A 24,108-nucleotide genomic window follows, 5' to 3' on the forward strand; every position below is an offset into this window, starting at 1 on the left:
CGCCCAGCGCGAAAGAAAGTGCAGCCTGCCCAGGAATGGTGCCGCATACACGGAGAGCTGACACAACAAGATGATGCAACAAAAAAAGAGAACAGATTCCCATGCCACTGACAACAGCAGAAGCGGACGCAGCAAATAGACAAAGAGAACAGACAACTGGGGTGGGGGGGAAGGGGAGAGAAATAAAGAAATAAATCTTAAAAAAAAAAAAAAGAGGTTATATGGGTAAGGTCAGGATATCATCTTTCAAAAAAATATTAATTTTTAAAAAGATTTATTTATTTATTTATTTCTCTCCCCTTCCCCTCCCCACCCCGGTTGTCTGTTCTGTGTGTCTATTTGCTGCGTCTTCTTTGTCCGCTTGTGCTGTTGTCAGCGGCACGGGAATCTGTGTCTCTTTTTGTTGTCATCTTGTTGTGTCAGCTCTCCATGTGTGCGGCACCATCCTGGGCAGGCTGCACTTTCTTTCGCGCTGGGCGACTTTCCTCACGGGGCGCACTCCTTGCGGGTGGGACTCCCCTACGTGGGGGACACCCCTGCGTGGCAGGGCACTCCTTGCACGCATCAGCACTGTGCATGGGCCAGCTCCACACGGGTCAAGGAGGCCCGGGGTTTGAACCGTGGACCTCCCATGTGGTAGATGGACGCCCTAACCACTGGGCCAAGTCCGCCGCCCCAAAAATATTAATTTTGAAAAACACTTTCAAACCTATCAAATTATTTGAGAATTGGGAAATAGGTGCCTGATTCCAACCCAATCAAACTGTCTTCCAACATCTGTCCCAGACTGGGCCCCTTAAGGAGAAGAGTTGCATGCATTAGATACACCCCAACAGCCTAAGTATCGCCCTGTCCTCTAGCAGGTGCTTAATACATATTAGGTGAGTGTTGTTAGTTAAATTGCATGTTATTTAACTTTTACTTTGCCCTGTCTCCTTTCTAGAGGGCAAGGCCGGTTAATTTCACCTCCTAATACATTTATCTTTCCAGTCAGTTTTCTCCTCCTCATCCTTACTTAAATGCCTTTAGTTTAGGTTCCTATCATTTCTGACCTGGATAACACTACGGTAGAATCCTCGTAGCTAGTCAGATTTTTCCGCAGCTCATTCATGTGATTTCTTGCAACAGCAAAGCCAAAGTGATTTTTTTTTGTAAAGCCAAAAATGACAATGTCACTGTTCTGCCAAGATCCTTCAGTCACTTCACCCAGCTAACTCCTGCTCATCGCTCAAGGCACAGCACAGCCCTTAAAACCTTGTGTACTTACGTCCTAGCATTTGTATCACCAGGTATTTGTTGTGTTGGTTTGTTGTATCCCTTGCTAAACTGAGATCTCCTGGAAGGCATGGACTTTGCTTTTAATCTCTATTCTTCCAACATCTAGTTCTCTGCCAGGCATGAAGGCGGTCCATAAAAATTTATTGACTGAATGAATGCTTTTACACTTTGTGTGTGTTCGGTGTCTCTTTAAAAGAGATACTTTTAAAAACAGCTTTATTGAGATATAATTCACAGACCTATAAGTCACACATTAAAGCATGCAATTCAGTGGTTTTTAGTATAGTCACAGGGTTGTGCAACCATCACCACAGTCAATTTTGGAACACTTTCATCACTTCAAAAAGAAACCCCATACCTTTTAGCTATCACCTCTCTAACCACCCATTCTTTCCCTGGCAGCCCTAAGCAACCACAAATCTACTTTCAGTTCTATAGATTTCTCTATTCTGGACATTTCATATGAATGGAATCGTATAGTATATGGCTTTTTATGAGTGGCTTCTTTCACTTAGCATAATGTTTTCAAGGTTCATCTACGTTTTGTCTACAGAGTTTTCTATCAACTACAATGGTAGCAAATACCTTACATATATAACAGTATGCACTCAAAAAATTTTTTTCTATTTAATTATTCTTTACAAGATACTTAGTACCCAAAGATGTGGCATTCTTCCAATGTTGACAACACTTCAGCTGAAAAAAATCTCTGTATTTATAAAACGTGGTGCAAACCTGAATGGAGAGTGATTATGGTCTCACTTGTATTTAACACTGTAAACTGTTGCTGAATGGTCTAATAGGAAAAAAGAAAATTTAAAACCAGAAACATATAAATGAGGCTCTTCTACTGTGATGTCGCAGTAAGAAAAAAAGATTGTTCATGGGTGACTTAGATTTGAAACTAGCTCTACCACTCACCAGACCTCAGGGAAGTCTCAGACTCGGTCCCTAGTTCCTGTCCCGTGAAATGGGGGTGCTAGCTGCCTACCTAAAAGTCGCAGGGACACCCAAAGAGATAACGTACGTGAAGGCATTTTGCAAGAGCCAACAGTTAAACATTCGTTGACTGCCCTGTGCTTAGGGCTTTTTGTCTATTTTCTCATCCAATCTTCACATCAGCCTACGTGGGTATTATTCCCTCCATTTTACAGACGAGGAAACCGAGAGGTTAAGCAACTATTCACGGTTATAACGTTGCCGGGATTTGTAAATCTTGGCTTTTCCCCCAAACCAAGCTGCCATCCTTTTTATTACTATTTAATAGAGGAGCTGGGACCTCACACGTCTCGACAAAAGGGGTTCGGTAATTTGCTAGCTTAAAAGCAAACTGCACAACGTGTCTCCCTCTTTCTCAAAAAACCACGCTCGCCAACCTCGCCTCCAGCCCTAGCCCAGGTTCCTCCACGCCTCCGCCCGCCAGCGCCCACGCCTCAGTGTTTCTACGCATGCGTTGGCGGGACCGCGCAGGCCCAGAGGCCCCGGGGCGCCGGGGGACCGACCGCCCCGCCCCCGCCCCGCCCCCTCCCCGCCCCCGCCCCGCCCCCGCCCTGCCCCGCCTGCGAGTCCGCGGTGGCTGCTGCCTGCGGAAGGCCAAAGGGATGAGCTGAACCCCGGCAGCTGTTACTGCCTCCACCGCCAATTTCAGGTGCTTTGGGTCAGGCCGGAAGTCCCCTTCCCCGCGCCCACTCCTAACTCTATCCCCAGCCCCCTCCGTCCGCCCGGCAGCGGCCTAGCTCTGCAGGCAGGCTGTCGGTCGCTGGCGAGGGTAGTTTGTGTACGGTTACCATGGAGACGGCGGCCTGCAGGAGAGAGCTGGCGGGCGGGGTGAGGATGCTGCTGCGCTCGGCGCTGGCCTGGACCCGGAGAGGAGCTGGCATTGCCGTGCGTGGGGGAGCCGCTGTCGGGCTGGAGGGGCTGCGTCCTCGGCCGGTTCACCAGGAACCCGGTCCGCTGTTGTTCGCCTCTCTGTTTCAGGATGGGGTAGAGAGGCAATGGGAATGCCCTCTGCAAGCTTTCCGGGGTCCACCCGCAGCTCGCTGTCTTGTTTCTATACACTGGGCACTTAGCCAAGTGCATGTTCCTTAACAGAAGCTCAGTAATATTTATTGAATGAAAGGATGGTAGATAAAAGGGGCTTTGTCTAGACAGTGACCTGGCCAAGGTCACACAGAGCAAAAACTGATCGTCCTTGGGGCAACAGATAGCGCCTCAATAAAACAATAAAAATTTATGTGCAACGATATACATAAAAATGCATAGGATGTACATAATGCTTTTTATGACCCATTCCTACGAGTACCACAGCAGGTCGTCCATCTCTCTCTGACTGAGAGTTATTTTAACTTGGTACAAAAGTCTGCAGCTCTCTTTATTTGTGTCCTATTATATGAGTCTGTAATATTCTGATTTGTTTTTGACTCCACATAGCTGATAATGAAATATTTGATACAAATTGTTGCTTTTCATCAAGAAAAGCGCCTACTTCCCTTCAAATCTCAAAGCTTCTAAAATATATGAAAACATTGAACAAATCTCATCCTCTTCCAATTTCTTTTTTAAAATGCACTTTTTCATTCGTTGGAAAATTTTCTTTGTTTTCTTTTACCACATAACACTTGGGCAGAAATTGTTAGTGCTTTTTAATGGCCGTCCCTTTAAGCACCCATGCTAAAACACTTTTCATAGATTATTTCATTTAATTTTCAAAATAGTCCTGCACAGTACATACTATTATGATTCACCTTTTCCAGATGAGGAAACTGAGGTTTAGAAATGTTAGAGGACATGTCCAAGGTCACATAGCTGTGGTGTCAGAGTGGGTTTGAGCCCTTCCTCCAGCATCTAATCACTTAACCACTGCCTTTTTGGATACTCATAGTAACATGAAAGTAACTCAGATTCATGTAAAGGGTTCTCAGTAGTTGATTTGCAGGTAAGAGACAGAATGGAGATGGCCAGCTTTTCCCCTCTTGCAAACATCCTGATAGTGCTGTGTTGCATTTAGCAGTAAGGCTCTGGTTCAGGCGATTATTGGCAGCAAAGCTAAAAGACAGATCTTTAAATAATTAGGTGTAAACCTGTATACATTAGGACTTTGGGGTTTTCCCCAAACCAATAAGAAATATATATATTTTAAATAGAATTTCTCCAGTTTCAAATCTCCCACTGCTTGCAGTCTTCATCCTTGGACATCCTGTGTACCCCATGAACTCAGGACAGTGGGCTGTAGGACAGAACCCAACTTCTTTCTTCTTTCCCCATTCTTCTTCTTTTTTTTTTTAAGATTTATTTTTATTTATTTTCCCCCCTTCCCCTACTCCTGCCCTGCTGTTTTAGCTGTCTGTGTTGTCTTCTCATTTTCTCTCCTCTAAGATTCACCAGTTTTGATCCTGGAGACCTCTGATTGGGAGAGAGGGTCCCTGTCAAATGCGCCACCTCAGTTCTTGGTTTCTGCTTCACTTCACCTTGACTCTCCCCTTGTCTCTTTTGATGTGTCATCACCTTGCTGCATGACTCACTTGTGCGGGGCACTGGCTCACTACGCAGGGATTTGCGTGGGCACTCGTGCGGACACTGGCTCACCACACTGGCACTCGTGTGGGCACTGGCTTGCTGCGGCGGCTTGCTCGGTCGGTAGAGGTGGGGTCTGGCTGCGGACGAGGGGTCGGTCCAGCTCTGGACGAGGGGTTGGTCCGGCAGCAGACGAGGGATCAGTCTCACAAGGGGTTGCGCGGTTCGGCTGACGGGGTCGCCCGGCGAAGCCGGCGACGAAGGGGTCGCCCGGAGAAGCAGGTGACGAACTGGGGACAAGGGAGGCCAGGCCCTTGTCGGGGGCTCTCAGGACTGGAGGGCGCACGGCAAAAAACTACCGCGGAGACAAGGTAAACACGCAAGTCCACTTTACTGAGGGAGAGGCAACAGTTTTATAGGGGCTGGGGAAGGCTGATTGGTCAAAGCCACGCCCTGTTCTGATTGGTTGCCGGCAAAAGGTCAGTGGGTGGTACTGGACGGGGGAGGGGTGGTGGTTAGGGATTGGCTGTCGCTGTTGCTGGGGGAAGGGGCAGGGTTTAGGGATTGGTGGCTGCTGTTGCTGGGGTGGAGGGCAGACTGGATTTTTCCGCCCACGCCTGGCTGTTGCTGCTGTCGGGGGAGGGGAAAAGGGCAGACTGGATTTTTCCGCCCACGCCTGGCTGTTGCTGCTGTCGGGGGAGGGGAAAAGGGCAGACTGGATTTTTCCGCCCTGTGCCTGGCTGTTGCTGCTGTCCGGGGAGGGGAAAAGGGCAGACTGGATTTTTCCGCCCTGCGCCTGCGCAGGGAGAAAGAAGAAGGGTGCCGCCCCACAGGCATCGTGTGGCGCCATCCGGGAGGAGGGGTGGCCACGGAAGCATGGCTGCCGAGAAGGGGAGACCTGAGGGCACTCTGCGCCCATGCCGAGCTCCCTTCAGGGGTGGCGGTGAGTCCGACCAGCCACCCTATTATGGGGGCAGCGGCTTGGCCTGCCACGGCCGCTCCCCCGCCAGGCCAGCAAACCACACTTCAGCCTGAGCGGTGACCGCATTTCCCCCTTCTTTTCAAATAAGGGCCAGGATGGCAGCAGCAACAAGTAGCCGAGGCCCAAGAGGCAGCAAGCAATGAGGGAAGCGGGGCTGAAGAGGGAGGTGAGTATGCCGGGGATAAATGTACAATTTGGGGGGCGGTATCTTGCTGTTGCAAGCAAGGGTGGCCAATGTCCAATTCTCGTTGATCTCGGTGGCTATAAGGTCCATCTGCTGTTAAAAGTCCAGGATGACAGCGCGTTGCAGGTAGTTGATCTCTCCTTGGCAGCGAAGACATTGTAGGAGAGGATTACTTTTTCCTGCCAGAGGCTTACTGTCCAATTAAAAGGCTGATGGCTGGGGTTGGTGAGTGCAATGGGGAGTGTGAGGAAAAGAAGGGTGACGGTTTTGGACAAGAGGAGGCTTGGTGAAGTCATTATGGGAGGAAGATAAGGAGTAAAGCATAAAAGAGGATAATAAACAGAAAGGCGATGGAGAGTAGAATTCGTTGGCCGAGGTTCCAATCTTCTGGGGTGGTAGCGGCTAGACAGATGGCGGAAAATATTATCAAGAAAGCAAAGGTTATGAGGAAGAAATAAAGTATTAAAGGCTGTGGGGGAAGTGAGAAGATCATTTAGAGGATAGGGTTGAGAATGGTATGTTTAAGACAGAAGCTTTGTGGTTTGTAGGAGACTGCTTTATAAACGAAGGAGAATGAGGGCAGTAAATATAGTAACGATAGATAGGAAGATGACAGTGAGGAGGAGTCTTTGTTTAAGGTTCCAATCGTCTGGCGCAACAGTGGCTAGGCCGATAGCGAGGGGTGTTGCTAAATAGACAATGGCTGCAAAGACAAAATCATCTTCTGTTTCCTTAAGAATAACTTTTCTTTAAATACTTAGTAGCATGCAATATTAGAAACCGTTTCCTAAAAGCAAGTTGGCAGGGGAGCTTGGTTGCTGTTAATCTTTCCTGTTATAAAATTACCTTTTATTATTATTATCATCAATTTAGTTTTATATATATATATTTAAGAATGACCTTTTGGAATTAGCCATTTAATACCTTAATGTAAACTATTGAAGATAAATTTTATCTTTACAGAACACATTCCCTTACGTAAAGTTATCACAATACCTTTTACACTTGCCGCATGCAAATTAAGTTTCAAGAGTTTATGAAAAATTAGCCATCCTACTTTAGGACAAAATACGTCTTTTTGCAAAACTTATTACATTTCTGTTAGCATTTTTACAAACTTTTAACCTTTTTAATATTCATATAAGTTTTACATTCTTTATATTATCCTGTGAAGAAAAATAAGTTATTCATTTTAATCTAGGCAAGAACAACTTTTTATGAAGATGTACAGTTAATTTTGTTAATTAAGACTTACAATTTTTTAAATTGTAGATATCTTATTAACATTTAAACTTATGTATTAATATAATAAACTTAAATATTAATATAAGCGCTTATTTAATTTTTGGCCATTTGAATAGAGCTCTTTTAAAGATTTCTAGTAATTTATATTTACCATCCGGAGGTATCACAATATACGTTGACATTGAACGAACAGACAAACACAGAACAATTACAACACATTAACAGAAATATATAATTTATTTACAGTTGACTCATAATTCTTACTTTCTTGGTATAGCTGCTTTTAAATCCTTTTTTATATAGCATATCATAGATTATACCCTTCAAGATTTCTTCTGGACTTTATGTTGCCTGTAATAAGCCAGGAGGGAATCTTTTACCTTCCTGGTCCACAGCAAAAGTGACCCTATCTATAAGGCGAGTATAGGTGTCTGGGTCCCAAAGCTGACACGTGGTAAGCCACGGATTAAAGGGGAGAAGAAGGTCCCAATATACTTGGAGCTGTTTCAAAGAGATCTTACACCGGTGAGTGTCTAGGAGACCGACGAGGGCCCGAACTTGTGGGGCTTGCTTAGCAGATAGGATGTTACCCATTGCTAATGGCCTTTTGGAGCCGATAAGAAAAGGGGCCCTTACCTTGAGAGCACGGCGATGGGAGCCGAGGTGCGCGGTGAGACGAGGGGTTGGAGCCGGTGGGGCTCCGACGGTGGTCGCGGGCCAAGAGAAGGCCCCGACGAGGGGAGGGCGGGACGACGAGCAGTGGAGCAAGGCAAAGGGGAGCGAGCACGGAGGGTAGGAGGTAGAGGTGAAGGCAGGGGTGGAGGTGCTCAGGCACGCGCTCCTGAGAGTTTTATTGGTGCCTCTTAATCATAGCGGGTCGGTATAAGCCCCCGACATGGAAGGAGAAAGCCATCCAGCGATTCTCCCAGACCGCCGTGGATCATATGAGGTCACCAAGGTTCAGGAGCAGCAATGCAGAGCGAAAAGATAGGGGTGAGAAGAGAGGAGAGCGTAGGGCTATGGTAGGGTTACTTCAGACGTGCAAGCGCGTGCTCCCGAGAAATCCAAGGCTCCTCTTAATCATAGCGGGTCGGTATAAGCCCCCGACATGGAAGGAGAAAGCCATCCAGCGATTCTCCCAGACCGCCGTGGATCATATGAGGTAGCCAAGGCTCAGGTAGCAGCAATGTTGCACGAGAGAAGCCCCGCGGTGAGAAGGGGGGGGGCGGGCCACAAGGTAATGGAGTGAGGCTGTGGTAGAGTTGCCTTGCCCCACGTTGTGCTGTGGTGGGGTTGCTTTGCCCCACGTTGGGCGCCAACTGCGGCGGCTTGCTCGGTCGGTAGAGGTGGGGTCTGGCTGCGGACGAGGGGTCGGTCCAGCTCTGGACGAGGGGTTGGTCCCGCTTGGGACGAGGGGTCGGTCCGGCAGCAGACGAGGGATCAGTCTCACAAGGGGTGCGCGGTTTGGCTGACGGGGTCGCCCGGCGAAGCCGGCGACGAAGGGGTCGCCCGGAGAAGCAGGTGACGAACTGGGGACAAGGGAGGCCAGGCCCTTGTCGGGGGCTCTCAGGACTGGAGGGCGCACGGCAGAAAAACTACCACGGAGACAAGGTAAACACGCAAGTCCACTTTACTGAGGGAGAGGCAACAGTTTTATAGGGGCTGGGGAAGGCTGATTGGTCGAAGCCACGCCCTGTTCTGATTGGTTGCCGGCAGAAGGTCAGTGGGCGGTACTGGACGGGGGAGGGGTGGTGGTTAGGGATTGGCTGTCGCTGTTGCTGGGGGAAGGGGCAGGGTTTAGGGATTGGTGGCTGCTGTTGCTGGGGTGGAGGGCAGACTGGATTTTTCCGCCCACGCCTGGCTGTTGCTGCTGTCGGGGGAAGGGAAAAGGGCAGACTGGATTTTTCCGCCCACGCCTGGCTGTTGCTGCTGTCGGGGGAGGGGAAAAGGGCAGACTGGATTTTTCCGCCCACGCCTGGCTGTTGCTGCTGTCGGGGGAGGGGAAAAGGGCAGACTGGATTTTTCCGCCCTGTGCCTGGCTGTTGCTGCTGTCCGGGGAGGGGAAAAGGGCAGACTGGATTTTTCCGCCCTGCGCCTGCGCAGGGAGAAAGAAGAAGGGTGCCGCCCCACAGGCATCGTGTGGCGCCATCCGGGAGGAGGGGTGGCCACGGAAGCATGGCTGCCGAGAAGGGGAGACCTGAGGGCACTCTGCGCCCATGCCGAGCTCCCTTCAGGGGTGGCGGTGAGTCCGACCAGCCACCCTATTATGGGGGCAGCGGCTTGGCCTGCCACGGCCGCTCCCCCGCCAGGCCAGCAAACCACACTTCAGCCTGAGAGGTGACCGCAGCTTGCCACACGGGCACGCTTTCTCTTCTTTTTTTTCACCAGGAGGCCCCAGGGATCAAAACCAGGTCCTCCCATATAGTAGGTGGAAGCTCTATTAGTTGAGCGATTCAAATCTGCTGCTTCCCTCCCCATTCTTTTTTTTTTTTTAAAGATGTATTTTTTATTTATTTCTCTCCCCTTTCCTCCCCTGTTGTCTGCTCTCTTTGTCCATTCACTGTGTATTCTTCTTTGTCCGCTTGCATCTTGTCAGTGGTACCAAGAATCTGTGTTTTCTTTTTGTTGCGTCATCTTGCTGTGTCAGCTCTCCGTGTGTGTGGCACCATTCCTGGGCATGCTGCACTTTCTTTCGCGCTGGGCGGCTCTCCTTACGGGGCGCACTCCTTGTGCGTGGGGCTCCCCTACATGGGGAACACCCCTGCGTGGCAGGGCACTCCTTCCCTTCCCTCCCCATTCTTAGAAAAGGCCCTCTTGCTCTCCTGCCTCCCTAGGTTTGCATACCCAATGTCACTCTGCCCCTTCTTCTCTGAGATACCAGATCCTGTTGGTTCTTATGTTCTTGGTGTAACTCACTTGTTCTCATCTCTCTTTTTCCTTCTTTTTTCACCCTCACTCCTGTATCTCAGGCTTTCAATACCTTTTTTACTGTTCACAACATTTATCAAGGCATATTCTGTGCCAGGCAACTACAAGTACAGGCAAGGAAGAGAAAGGGGCTACATTTAAACTTCTATTAGCACATGGCATGAAGTGTCAGGTGCCATTTGAAGTAAACTCCAACATGCTCTCGTAAGCCACTATAGCAAATATCTCAAAGAAACCAATGCAGCCTTCACCTGGAAATTTCTTAGCTCTGGTCTGTATTTGAAAATGGGGCCCAGCAATTATGCAAGTGTTGACCTTCAGCTGTGCTTCCGTCAGTTTCTACTTTGGATAGAGGCAGGGCTGATATTCAGCTGGTATGGACCAAGAAGTCTGCTCCAGCTGTGAAAACATTAGCATGTGTCTGTATTGTGGGTAAATTGCTCTAACCCCAAAACTTGCTAGTGCCCTACCTCCTACCACCCCATCAATGGGTAAACTGCATCTCTGGGTGTATATTATAGTCTTTTTTTTTTTTGCTACTGATTCTTTCCACCTCACAAAATTGTTGTGGGGATTGAGATAAACATGCTCTAGAGTACCTAGGACAGTGCTTCGTACTAAATTAAGTGTTTAACTAGTTTTAGTGTCTTTCCTGCCTGAGGCAGAAGATAGTATTTTACTTCTCACTGGGATTCCAGAGACCTGTGCAGAGGGTTCTGCACATAATAAACAGTTAATAAATACTAGTTGAATGAATTTACTCCAGTTGTCAGGAGAATTTCTAAAAGTTAAAATTTCTGTGGTACTATTGCATTATAATTCACATATACGTTACTATAAATATACAAGCTTTCAAATTCTGAATGATTATCAATTTGGTAAAAGCCATCTACAATAAGAATTTGTAATTTTAAAAGTATAAACAAAAAACATCCTTCCTCTAAAAGAAACCACTTATAAATCAGTTCACTTTTAAACATTTCTATGTTTGATTTAGTGATGCATTAATATTAATACAATATATTAATTGTGGAAATTGCATATTATTGAACTAGTTTCTTGTAGCACAATGGTTAAAGTGTTATTTGCAGAGGAGGCAAAAAGATTTTTAAGTCCATTATCTATATCATTTCCACCAGTATTTGATCATTCTAAATTCCTGTATGCCCACATAATTTGCAGAATCTTCTGAATTTGACCTGAGTAAATGTTCTGCTTTGAACTCTATGAAAAAGTATAGTTTTCCATGGAAACTAAAATACAGCCAGAGAGAACCTTAAGTCAGGAATGATGGTCCACAGTTATGCTTCCAAAGCACTTTCTCTAATGTTTATTAGGTTTGCCAGAATCACCTTCGAATTAGTGGGATCAGAGTGGTCTCAAACCTGTTCATTGTACAGAAACTTCTGTGGTATGATTTCTTACTGCGATGGACATTTTAAAACCAAACCAAGCAACCCGTCATGGCTACTTAAGTAAGATGTCATCGGCCTCAATTTATATTATTTTGCATGTAAAAATAAATTAACACACATATATAATCCTTTATACATTTTTAATAATTCACATTGAATATATTTTTTAAAAGATTTATTTATTTATTTTTCTCCCCTCCCCCCCCACCCCAGTTGTCTGTTCTGTGTCTATTTGCTGCGTCATCTTTGTCCGCTTCTGTTGTCAGCAGCACGGGAATCTGTGTTTCTTTTTTTGTTGCATCATCTTGTGTCAGCTCTCTGTGTGTGTGGCACCATTCCTGGGCAGGCTGCACTTTTTTTCGTGCTGGGTGGCTCTCCTTAAGGGGCGCAGTCCTTGCACGTGGGGCTCTCCTACACAGGGGACACCCCTGCATGGCACAGCACTCCTTGTGCACATTAGCACTGTGCATGGGCCAGCTCCACATGGGTCAAGGAGGCCTGGGGTTTGAACCGCGGACCTCCCATGTGGTAGATGGACGCCCTAACCACTGGGCCAAGTCCGCCGCCCCACATTGAACATTGAATGTTTTTAATAAAGAGCCAGTCATTTCATAAGTGTTAGAAGTAAAATGTGCTGGACCTGCCATAGTCTTGTTTTTTTGTTTTTTAACTTTTATAGTACTAATATATACATACATATATATTTCTCAAGATTTCCTATTTTAACTATTATCAAGTATACAATTCAGTAGGATTAATTACAGTCACAATATTGTGTGCTAATATCACCAATATACAATACTCCAACTTTTTTATCACCTCAAACAGAAACTCTGCACCCATTAAGCAGTAAGTCTTTCTTCTCCCCTGTGACTCCTGGTGTCCTAGTCTATCTGCCTCTATGAAGTTTGCTTCTTTTAGTTATTTCATGTAAGTAAGATCATACTATATATATTTTTTTATTTCTGGCTTATTTCATTCTATGTAATGTCTTAAAGGTTCATCCATGTTGCAGTATACATCAGAACTTTATTCCTTTTTACAGCTAAATAATATTCCATTGTATATTGATTCTCCATTCAGCTCTTCATGGACATTTGGGTTGTTTCCACCTTTGGCTATTATGAATAATCATGCTATAAATATTGGTGTACATGTATGTGTTCAAGTCTCTGCTTTCAGTTCTTTTGGGTATATACTGAGACATGGGATTGCCAGGCTATATGGTAATTCTATTTTCAATTTTCTGAGGAACCACCAAACTGATTCCCACAGTTGCACCATTTTACAATGCCACCATCAATGTGGGTTCCAATTTCTCCTCACCAAAACTTATTATTTTCTATTTTGTTAATAGTAGTCGTCCTAGTGGGCATGAAGTGGTATCTCATTATGGTTTTGATTTGCACTTCTCTGATGACCAATGATGTTAAGCATCTTACCATGTGCTTATTCACCATTTGTATATATTCTTTGGAGAAATGTCTATTCAAGTTCTTTATCCATTTTTAAATTGGCTTATCTTTTTGTTGAGTTGTAGCAGTTCCTTCTGTATTCTGGATATTAAACCCTTATCAGATATGGCTAGCAATTATTTTCTTCCATTCCGTAGGGTGTCTTTTCACTTTCTTGATAGTGTCCTTTGACATACTCAAGTTTTAAATTTTGGTGAAGTCCCTTTTATCTATTTTTTCTTTTGTTACCATGCTTTTGGTGTCATATCTGAGAAATCACTACCAAATCCAAAGTTATGAAGGTTCCCCCTATGTTTCCCCTCCTCCCCCACTTAGGAGTTTTATGGTTTTAGCTCTTACTGTTAGGTCCTTAATCCATTTAGAGTTAATTTTTATATATGGTGTCAGGTAAGGGTCCAACTTCATTCTTTTGCAATGGATATCCTGTTTTCCCAGCATTATTGAAAAGATTGTTCTTTTCCCTAATTAATGTATTTGGCACCCATATAAAAAACCAGTTGCCCATAGGTATCTGGATTCTCAGTTCTAGTCCATTGTTCTATATGTTTATCTTTATCCTAGTACCACACTGTTTCAATTGCTGTGGCTTTGTAGTGAGTTTTGAAATCAGTAAATGTAAGACTTACAACTTTTTTCTCCCTTTGCAATACTAATTTGGCTCGTTAGGGCCCCTTGTGATTCCAAATGAATTTGAAGAATGAGTTTTCTATTTCTGAAAAATAAAAGGGGGAGGGGGCTGCTGCTGGGATTTTGGTAAGTATTGCATTGAATCTGTAGATTGCTTTGGGTAATATTGACATGTTTTTTTTTTTTTTTTACCTGAATTTGAATTCCAAGTCTGCCATCAGTAGTTTCATCTTTATTGTTTTAATTTAATTTAATTTATTTATTTATCTTTATTTATTTCTCTCCCCTTCCCCACCCTCTCCCCCCCCAGTTGCCTGCTCTCTGTCTATTTGCTATGTGTTCTTCTGTGTCTGCTTGTGTCAGCGGCACCCGGAATCTGTGTCTCGTTTTGTTGCGCCATCTTGCTGCATCAGCTCTCCGTGTGTGCGGCACCATTCCTGGGCAGGCTGCACTTTTTTCATGCTCGGCAGCTCTCCTTATGGGGTGCACTCCTTGCGTGTGCATTTCCCCTATACGGGGGACACCCCTGCATGGCATGGCACTCCTTGCACACACCAGCACTGTGCGTGGGCCAGCTCATCACATGGGCCAGGAGGCCCTGGGTTTGAACCTTGGACCTCCCATGTGGTAGGCGGACGCCCTATCTGTTGGACCAAATCCACTTCCCATTATATTGACTTCTTAATAATATTAAGTCTTCTCCATGAGCATGGATAACTTCCACTTTATTTAGGTCTTCTTTAATTTATTTCAGTAGTGTTTTGTAGCTTTCAGTGTACAGTCCTTCACCTCCTTGATTAAATTTATTCCTAAGTGTTTTATTCTTTTAGGGGCTATTGTGAATTGAATTGATTTTTAATTTCCATTTCAGAATACTCTTCGCATCATTTTTGATAGTTGTATTAAAGTTTATTATTCTAGAGACTTTGCTTAACAAATTCAAAATTATCTATCAAAAATTCTTAGCAAAGTATTGCTTATCCAGTAATTTTTCACTGTTTTGTCTCAACACCTGGCCTTTCCATATGAAAAACAATGACATATTGTTTGTAGTTTTCATCTTACTTTTTTTTCCTCAAAAAACTCCTGAGGTGGGACCTGGGTAGAACATAAAGATGTTCTTGTTGTCTCTTGTTATGTAACAACTTAATGTATGGAATCATAATATGGTAAATCATCCTTATTTGTTTAAGGAATCACCTGTTGATATCTTCTACTTATGGAAATGGAGTTTTTAAAATTTCCTTAGGCATATGTCATGAAACATTTTTTTTGGCAGGAGTTATTCTAAAATTCCAAAACTGAATTATATGAATACATATGAATTATATAAATAATTTCTAGACCTCTATCTCCATAGAGATTTAACATTTTTTGGGTTTGTTTTTTTTTTTAGAGATTAAAAAAAAATGAGCAGCTAATAACATAAGCTAAATAGAATTAAGTTTTTAAAATCTGGACTGTTTTACAGTTTAGAGCTGTCAGAGGTATCTTCTCCAGCTGCCCAGGCCTTTGTGGAAGCTCACCCACATTTGAGAAGGACCTTTGTGCAGGACTTTAACTCTTTAAGTGGGAAGGGGGCCAGGGAAAGGATCACTGATAATTGATATTTGATATTTATCTATCTAGGATACTCTCTCGAACTGAAGGTCATTTGAACCAGTGCATTCACATATATCATAGGCAGATAAGGTCTGAACCTTTCTCTGAGGTTTACTGTAAAAGCAAATGTAGTTTGGAAATAGGCCCTATCTGTCTAAAATTTCTCTTTGCATCAGCATTTTGTGTGGAAGGCAATGGGAAGGAAAGGAAAGTCTAGTTAAAAATTTTAACAGAACCACAACGCTCTTCTTGTATATTGGAAAATATGAGATGATTATCACTTTGTTGTCTTCTTCCATGGTTTATTGTCTTTCTCTCCAAGGTTTCACTTTCATCCTGGGTTCCTCCTCTGTACAACTTTTCCCTCAACTACTCCCATAGGTATAACTGTACAAATCAACCTATGTTTTTTAGAGCTGTTCTCCCATCCTGACCTCATTGTCTGGTGGACTTTAACAATTGCTTCTGCCTTTTTTCAAGTCAAATACAGAGGAAGGGTTGAAAGTTATATGGGTGAGTTTGAGCACTCCTGTCTAAGTTAATGGATAAAAAGAGTCAATATTTTCTACCATATATTTGCAGTGTATGCAGTTTACCTGAAGAGCATTTTACTTTAAAAGGAAAGATGCTGTCTCCAAATGATAAAAAGTTAGAAAAACTGGACCCATTTTATCACTCATCAGTGTCCAAGCAGAAGACAAGTGCAGAGATCATAAGTGAAGCACGAAATGCATTGAGAATAGTTAGAACTCAAAGACCATTTACACCACGAGAAGACCAGAGAAAACTATTTGGACCTGCATCTTCAAGAACATCAGAAAACAGACCGCCTTCCTCCTTCAGGTGTGTGACGTTTCTCTTTCATGTACTTTCAGATGTTTAAGCCACCAAAAGACATTTCCCCTTGATTCTGGTTATGGATAGTTGTTTTTTAAGTTTGACTTGTGCTAACTTTACCCCTGTATCTGTTCAAGATTCCCAAAGATAACCCAAGACCTTGGGTCTCGGAAGTTACTTTGGTGTGAAATGGTTTATAGCAATTATCATGCCACCTATATAAAGAGATTTGAACAAAGTTTTAAAAATCACTATATGCATTTTGTCTTTTCATTATTCAATATTTTTTTATCCTTATAAAAAGCAATGAAAAGTCTTGTTAATAAAATTTTTAAGTACTATAAAATTTTAAAATTTACTTCTTCCTGGAGGTTTATGCATTGAATGCTTATTTGCTTTTCTGCTGGAGTTAACTGCCATTTACTAGAAATAAAATGAATAATGATTCACAAACTAATTGTTCTGCACTGTTTCTTATGCTAGCCTCCATGCGTCCAGTTTTGAATCGCCTGATTCAAGACCCATCTCTGGTGCACGTCTCAGTCCACTGGAGCTTGTGAGTACTTTATATTATCAAGAGTGTTGTAAAATAAAATTGGACCCAAATGCTTGCAATCAGCACCTTTTATGCTAAGAACATGATCAAAGAGACCTAACTGTACTAATAATTTAATATGAGAGCAGATTCTTTTATACTTTTTCAAATATAATGTTTAGTCTGTAATGAAACACTTCTGTAATTCACCTCTAGTTTGATAATATAGAATTTTAAAAATATATAGTAACTTGGTAAAGAGAAAGTTTCATAATAATGTTTTGTTTTGTTTAAAAGCAGTTACATATATGTAAATTATTTTTAATAAATTATTTAAGTTACACACGTACATAAATTAACGTACATGCTTATAAAGAGTCAAATATTTCTATTTACTTCTAAATTTCTAAATAGCCCTGATCTTGCTGCTCCCAAATGTATGAATAATCTAATAACTTTCCACTAAGGAGAACACCAGGGGGAACAAGACTTTAGCTCTTGTTCATCTTCCCTCTCCCACCACACATTCATGTTTCTGTCCCTGCTAGTATTCCCAATATAGAGCTATGGTGATTTTTATTAGATCCATTTCCTCCAACCATGGTTATAGAAACCTTGTTCACAGAGGAACCTTGTATTCATATCGATGTTACTTCTCCTTTCCTGCACCACTTTTGTTTTCCCTGGAGTTAATAATTGCCATGCTTTAAAATTTTTTTTCATTTACTTATTACTTTTTCAATCCAAAACTCTTCCCCCAGTGGTCACAATCTCCTTTTGTATGTTCAGGCAGGTGAGGGATTCTATTGATTTCCTCTCCTCAGAGAACTTTCCTCTGGTGCTGCCGGGCCCCTTGTCCTTGGCAGCCAGTGCACAGCTTCCCTCTGATAGGTGTCCCTCACCACCGCCTGGGAGACCCGTTCCTTTCTCTCTCCTTCCAGCGCTCCTGTTTCCTGTTTCCCAAGTCTTTCCTTTCTTGATTTATTCCAGTTATGCTGGAGCACTTCCTCTAATAGCCTCTTGAAAGGGCTCCTGGGCACCAAATTATTTGAGGCCTTGGTTCCTTTGTAGAAGTGTTTTCTTCTCTGGAATTTTGTAGGGTTTTTCTCTTTGTTCCCAGTTCTGAAATTTCATGAGAACAGGCCTTCATATGGGTCCATTTTCATCCATTGTGCTGGACATTTGAAGGGAAGCTCATGTTCTTCAGCCCTGGCAAGTGTCCTTGAATTATTTTGATGGTGTCTTCCCCTCTTTTTGGTTCTGTTCTTTCTTTCTGAAAGTTAATATTCAGATCTAGTATCTCCTGGACCCTTACTTCAATTTTCTTTATTTTCTCTTTTATTTTTTCCATACCTTTTTTGGAAGAGACTTTATCTTCTAATCCCTTCATTGAGTTTTTCTCATATCTGCTTTCATATGTCATATGTCATATTTTTAATTTCCAAAAGCTCTTTCTTTCTCTAAATGATCTTGTTTTTAATATATTATCCATTTCTCATTTCATGGTTGCAGTATCTTATCTGAACGTATTAATGACGGTTTTTCCTTTTAAATTAAATTTCCATCTTCCTTTAGAGTCTCTATTGCCTTTTTACATTTATTTTGGTCTCTGTTTTTTCATATTCTTTGTTTGGCTGTTCGTGTTCAAGAGTAGGGGGCATGTGGATGGAATTGGTCAACATATAAGGGATACTTGCACCCACACCTATGTTTAAGGAGATCTGGTTAGACTGTGTGTTGGTAAAATCCCCAGTGGCACTACCTTTAGGGTTTTCCTCTTAGGCTAGTCAGGTTCCCTGTAGAAGTGTCTTCCAGGCTCTTGCATAGAGGATAAAGTCCTGTTTGTCTTCTGGGTGCCAGGTAGGGGAAGAAGGCAGGGGCTGCTATCATTCTGTATGAAAATATTCAATTAATTTCCATATTTATAATAGCTCATCTGTGCCTGTTTATTCCAGTTCAGAGACTGTTTTACCCTTTCTAGTAATTAAATTTCTTGCCATTTCCTGGAGTCCATAGCCTGCCTACCTGGATCTATGAAGAAAGGTAGTGCTTTAGACACAAACCTCAGCCAGTCTTCCTTATTTTAGTCATCCCTCCTCTTATGCCTCTACTTCCAAGAGTACCTGGTAAGCAAATTCCTTAGGCATTCAAGGAGTTTCTCAAATTTTATTACTGTATGTATGTGTGCATGTTTGTGTGTGTGCATATTTCTTTTTGAAGAACTATTTGAAAGTAAGTTGCAGACATTATGAGACTTCATCCATAAGAATTTTAAGTGTGCATCCCATATGAACAAGGACATGCTCCTATGTACCCACAATACTATTATCATAGCTAAGAAGATTATCATTAGCTCAGTAATATTATTTATCATATAGGCCATATACAAATGAACAATTGTCCCAATGTATATCTTACATTTTTATTTTTAAAGTACTTATCAGAATGATTATGTGAGGAAGATTTTAATTGTTCTGTTGTAGATGGCAAAAATAAGATCCTAAGATAATGAGTATGAGCTGATATGCAATAAACAATTTGCTAGCAGTTGTTGACACAGAGCCTTTGAGGTTTCTAACCTTGGAAGCCACTTGGGTTTTGAGGCAGTCCCAGGTTTGGCAACTGAATGGGTCTACTGTGTTGTAGAGTGGCTCTTTATTCTAGAATTCTGTGATTTGATTCTTAGGAATTACTTTGAGTATTGTACTTTCTTGGGACCCACTCGAGTGGTCCTACTCTTTCCACCAAATCTCTTATTTCCAGATTTACCCCGGTCGTTGTCAAACTGGTGCAGTTCTTAGAGCGCAGGATTAGGTGTTAGGCTAAGATAATATTGGCATTTGCCTTTGTTTAGAGTTCCTTAACTTAAATGTATGTATTACAGAATGATTGGGTTCTATGTTCAAAATAAAAGTAGGCTAAGAATTACCCATTTTAAAGGCAAATGACTCTTTTGCTTTGAATTTTGTTGTTGCTGTTGTAGTAAATTATGGAAGTATCTTAAGTTTATTACATTTTAAAACAATGATTAACATTGGGGATCCCAGTAAAAATATTCTGAAAATTACTTCAATATCCCTGCCCTTCCTCCTCCTTCGCACTTTTCCACTTGATTCTTTTGACTCTGGTAACCACTTAATTGACAAAGAAGGGAGATAAGGGGAAATAGGAGGGGAGGGAGAGAGAATAAATAAAAGAAGGCAACTGGTGAGAGAGAATGAGAGAGGGAGGGAGTCGGGTAGCTAAGGGACACCTGCTAAAAGGATTTGTGAATATTTCGGTTCATTTTGGATTGGGGACATTTTTTCAGAGTACTAGTTTGCCTTTTAATAGTTTTTCAACCAGCATTAAGGCAGAGAAGAAGGAATTCAGAGAGCAACGCATTTCAGCTCCTGCATTAACAGGTTGGGCCAAACGCCTTTGCTTTTGTACTGTTACCCTCCTCTCAGTTTCTCCCCCATGCCTGCCAGCAGGTGGTGGGCTGCCCACACTCTGGAATGCCCAGGGCTGCCAAGAATGATGGAAAAGCTGATTCTGCTGGTTCTTAATTGCTCAGACCTTGCCCCCTGGCCTGACGGCTCAGTAGGGTTCCCACTAGCTCCTGTAATCGCAAGGCAAGGCGAAGTGTTGTCATTTGCAGTCTTCCTTTAGCACTTTTATCTACCTGCTTTATAATTATGCCTGGGTGCATCTTATTTCTTTCTTAGCAGCTCCCACGTTCCCACAGCAGAACTGAGACTGCTGGGTGGTAGTTATTCCTATTTTCATTTTGCTACTTCATGTAGCTGGTTTTCAGATTTACATAGGCAGGAACGACTGCTCTCTCACTTTGGGTTGCATACATTAGGAAAAAAGCTGCGACCATGTGACCAAACATGAAATTTCATCTTTAATCATTGTCATTGTCAAAGCAGGATTCTTCCTCTGTTCCCTGAAATCATTAAGCCCATTTATTTAAGCTCCACATATTTTTATTGACCTAAAGAAAAGACACAGATCATTAAGAGTACAGCTTGATAAATTTATGCAAACTAAATACAGTCGCATAACCAGCGTTCAAAAAGAAAAAGCAGATCATTACCAAACTCCAGAACCCCTGTCTTACCACCTCTCAGCCATGGCTCCTCAAGATCACTACTCTCCTGACTTTTAACAGCAGAGATTAGTTTGAGCGGTTTTTTTTTTTTTAAGATTTATTTTTTATTTATTTCTCTCCCTTCCCACCGCCAGTTGTCTGCTCTCTCTGTCCATTCGCTGTGTGTTCTTCTGTGACTGCTTCTATCCTTAGTTTGAGCGGTTTTTTTTTTTTAAGATTTATTTTTTATTTATTTCTCTCCCTTCCCCCCGCCAGTTGTCTGCTCTCTCTGTCCATTTGCTGTGTGTTCTTCTGTGACTGCTTCTATCCTTATCAGTGGCACCAGGAATCTGTGTTTCTTTTTGTTGCATCATCTTGCTGTGCCACCTCTCCGTGTGTGCGGCGCCATTCCTGGGCAGGCTGCACTTTCTTTCGCGCTGGGCAGCTCTCCTTATGGGGTGCACTCCTTGCGCATGGAGCTCCCCTACATGTGGGAAACCCCTGCGTGGCACGGCACTCCTTGTGCGCATCAGCACTGCACATGGGCCTGCTCCACAGGGGTCAAGGAGGCCCGGGGTTTGAACCACAGACCTCCCATGTGGTAGGCGGACGCCCTATCCATAGGACCAAGTCAGCTTCTCTTGGGCTGTTTTTTATATTTTATCTGAACCCAGTTCCAAGCATTTGACAAGTGAAATACAATTTAATATATCTTAACAAGAAAGTGACTTAGAAACCCCTGTATACTTTGGGGATGGAGTAGATCCTGGACAAGGAAAAGTAGAGCGAGAAAAATGTCAAAGCAGTTTTTTATTCTTTCACTATTTCTGAAACAAATGGTAGCATTGCAGCAGCGAGTCACATGCTATGAGTGACAGAGAAACCAGAGTACCTGGAGAAAATCATAGGAGTGGAAATGCCAACTCTCAGAGGTTGGGAGAGTTTTTAATATTTGCTTTCTGACTTCCAAGAACTTTTATTGTGGGGTTTGTGAGCCTGTGTGTGTGTTCTGATACTTACAGATTAACTCATGGCAAAGATCCCTCTGAGATAGAGCCACTGACTCCCTTTCCCAATCTTATAAAATGGAGACAATTCTGGCTCTGTGACCAGAATTGGAGGAGGAGGCACAGTCCTGGCATAAGAGTCGTGGCCAGTCAGATTCTTTGTGTTCTGTGGATTGTGTCTTCTTTGGTTGGGTTGTTTTATGAAAATAATCTTTCTCTCTTTAGTGGGCTCTAAAAGTTTTATCAACCAGAAAAAATCTTAAGATCTGACTTTCCAAACGTCCTTGATTTTATACTCAAGTCACTGGTTAGTGGCATAAAAAAAATATGAAGTTCTCAGGGAAGGATTTAAACTTACTTGTAGCATTCTCTGACTTCTTAAGTAAGGCACATTTTTAAAGAAAATTTTTTACTGGTTTTCTTCCTAAAAGCCATTTTGTTCTGTAAAGTGGAAAAACATTTTGTAGAAGTCAGCATGAAAGAAATTGATGTCTTGTTTAGTAGTTTTCTCTTGAAGAATTAAAAATGCTTTACCTGTAACACCTTCTGTTTTTAAGTAGCGCACTGAAATAAATGTTTAAATGGGATAAATACATTATTAAGGATCAGTAGTAAAATGGAACTAAATGTTGATTATATAAATAATTACTAATTTTGCACCAGGAAAATAATGACTTTTATCAAGAAGCAGTTAGGGGACTTTATCCTGCCATTTAGAGATGATTTGGTTACTTATTTTCGAGTAAAATTGAGATCTGCAAAGCCATATTTTCCTTTTATATAAGATATTTTATTTAGCACCCAAAACCTTTTTAACAGTTAAGGCATCTAAAAAAGATCTCTTTTTCAGTTTCATGGTACCTGAAGCATACAGATACTTTGAGAAAAGATGACCTTGAATTTGCATTCAATATTAACATTATCCTTATATACCTCATCTTTCATAATTATGTCTAAAGTACTTATTTTCTTATATTATACTATGAACTTTTATTTTTTCACTAGTAGCTTTGTAGCCTAAGTTATATTTTCATGATTATTTTGCAACAAATTAGGAAGACTAAAAAATAAAGGGACTGCTATTCAAAAAATACAGTAGAATTTATAGACAAATTAGTGTTCTACCCAGAATAGACCCTTCACAGTCCCTTTTTTAAGATTGTTTATTCCTGAAAGGTTGTCAGAAGCTAGAGCCTTGACTTTTATTTTATTAATAATTTCTTTAAATTAGAGAAGTTGTAAGTTTACAGAAAAATCATGCAGGAAAATCATTCCATATATCCTCCCCTGCCCCCCATTATTAATAACTTGCATTAGTGTGATACCTTTTTTACAATTGGTGAAAGAATATTATTATAATTGTACTATTAGCTGTAGTCCAGAGTTTGCATTAGGGTTCACTGTTTGTATTGTACAGGCCTATGTTTGTTTGTTTGTTTTAATTTTAATTTTGGTGACATAAATATAACTTAAAAATTTCCCTTTTAACCACATTAAAATATATAATTCAGTGCTGTTAATTACATTCACAATGTTGTGCCACCATCACTACCATCCATTACCAAAATTTTTCTATCACACCAAACAGAAATTCTATGCCAATTAAACCTTAAGTACACGTTTCCTATCCCCCATGCCTCTGATAACCTGTATTCTAGTTGCTGCCTCTGTGCTTTTATTTACTCTAATTATTTAATATCAGTGAGATCATGGAATATTTATTCTTTTGTATCTGGCTTATTTCACTCAACATGATGTCTTCAGGGTTCATGTATGTTGTCACATGTATCAGAATGTCATTACTTTTAATGGATGAATAATATTCCATTGTATGTATATACCACATTTTGTTTATCCATTCATTGGTTGATGGACACTTACATCGTCTCCATCTTTTGCCAATTACGAATATTGCCACTGTTAACATTGATGTGCAAATATCTGTTTGAGTCCTAGCTCTTAATTCTTTGAGGGTATATACTTAGCAGGAGGATTGCCAGATCATGGTAATTCAATACTTAAACTTTCTGAAGGACTGCCAAACTGTTTTCCACAGTGGCTGCACCATTTTATAGTTACACCAATAATGGACTAGTGTTCTCTTTTTCTATGTCTTCTCTAACAATTGTTATTGTATGGGATTTTGTATTGTTTTGTTTTTTTTTAAAATAGTAGTAATTATAGTGGGTATGAAGTGGTATCTCACGGTGGTTTTTGTTTGCATTTCCCTAATGTCTAATGCTGTAGAGCACCTTTTCATGTGAGTTGTGTTGGGTTGTTGTTGTTTTTTCTTTTTGGTTTTATTTTTTGGATATTGTGTCTCTTCTTTGGTGAAATGTCTGCTCAACTTTTGCCTGTTTGTTAATTCGGTTGTTTGTCCTTTCTGTTGTTGAGTTGTAGGGTTT

General features: G+C 42.1%; 1 protein-coding gene across 5 annotated transcripts in view; it reads left to right on the forward strand.

Moving 5' to 3' along the window:
* Positions 1–2,752: 2,752 nt before the first annotated feature.
* The window catches only part of ARMC2 (armadillo repeat containing 2), a 152,655-nt gene continuing 131,299 nt past the window's right edge, over positions 2,753–24,108 (forward strand). For 2 of the 5 annotated variants that reach the window (XR_011650110.1, XM_058307238.2), the window contains exons 1-4: positions 2,805–2,926; positions 5,862–5,939; positions 15,832–16,092; positions 16,570–16,642. Coding sequence is in view for 2 of the 5 variants with exons in the window: in XM_058307238.2 (XP_058163221.1) it covers positions 15,875–16,092; positions 16,570–16,642 (291 nt within the window). In the remaining 3 variants the exon portion in view is untranslated. Of the gene's footprint in view, positions 2,927–5,861; positions 5,940–15,831; positions 16,093–16,569; positions 16,643–24,108 lie in introns of all 5 variants that reach the window. The other 3 variants (XM_071218617.1, XM_071218618.1, XM_004468406.4) reach the window with 3 other exon arrangements.

The sequence above is a fragment of the Dasypus novemcinctus genome, chromosome 11 (genome assembly GCF_030445035.2).
Source record: "Dasypus novemcinctus isolate mDasNov1 chromosome 11, mDasNov1.1.hap2, whole genome shotgun sequence".
NCBI classification, from domain to species: Eukaryota; Metazoa; Chordata; class Mammalia; order Cingulata; family Dasypodidae; genus Dasypus; species Dasypus novemcinctus.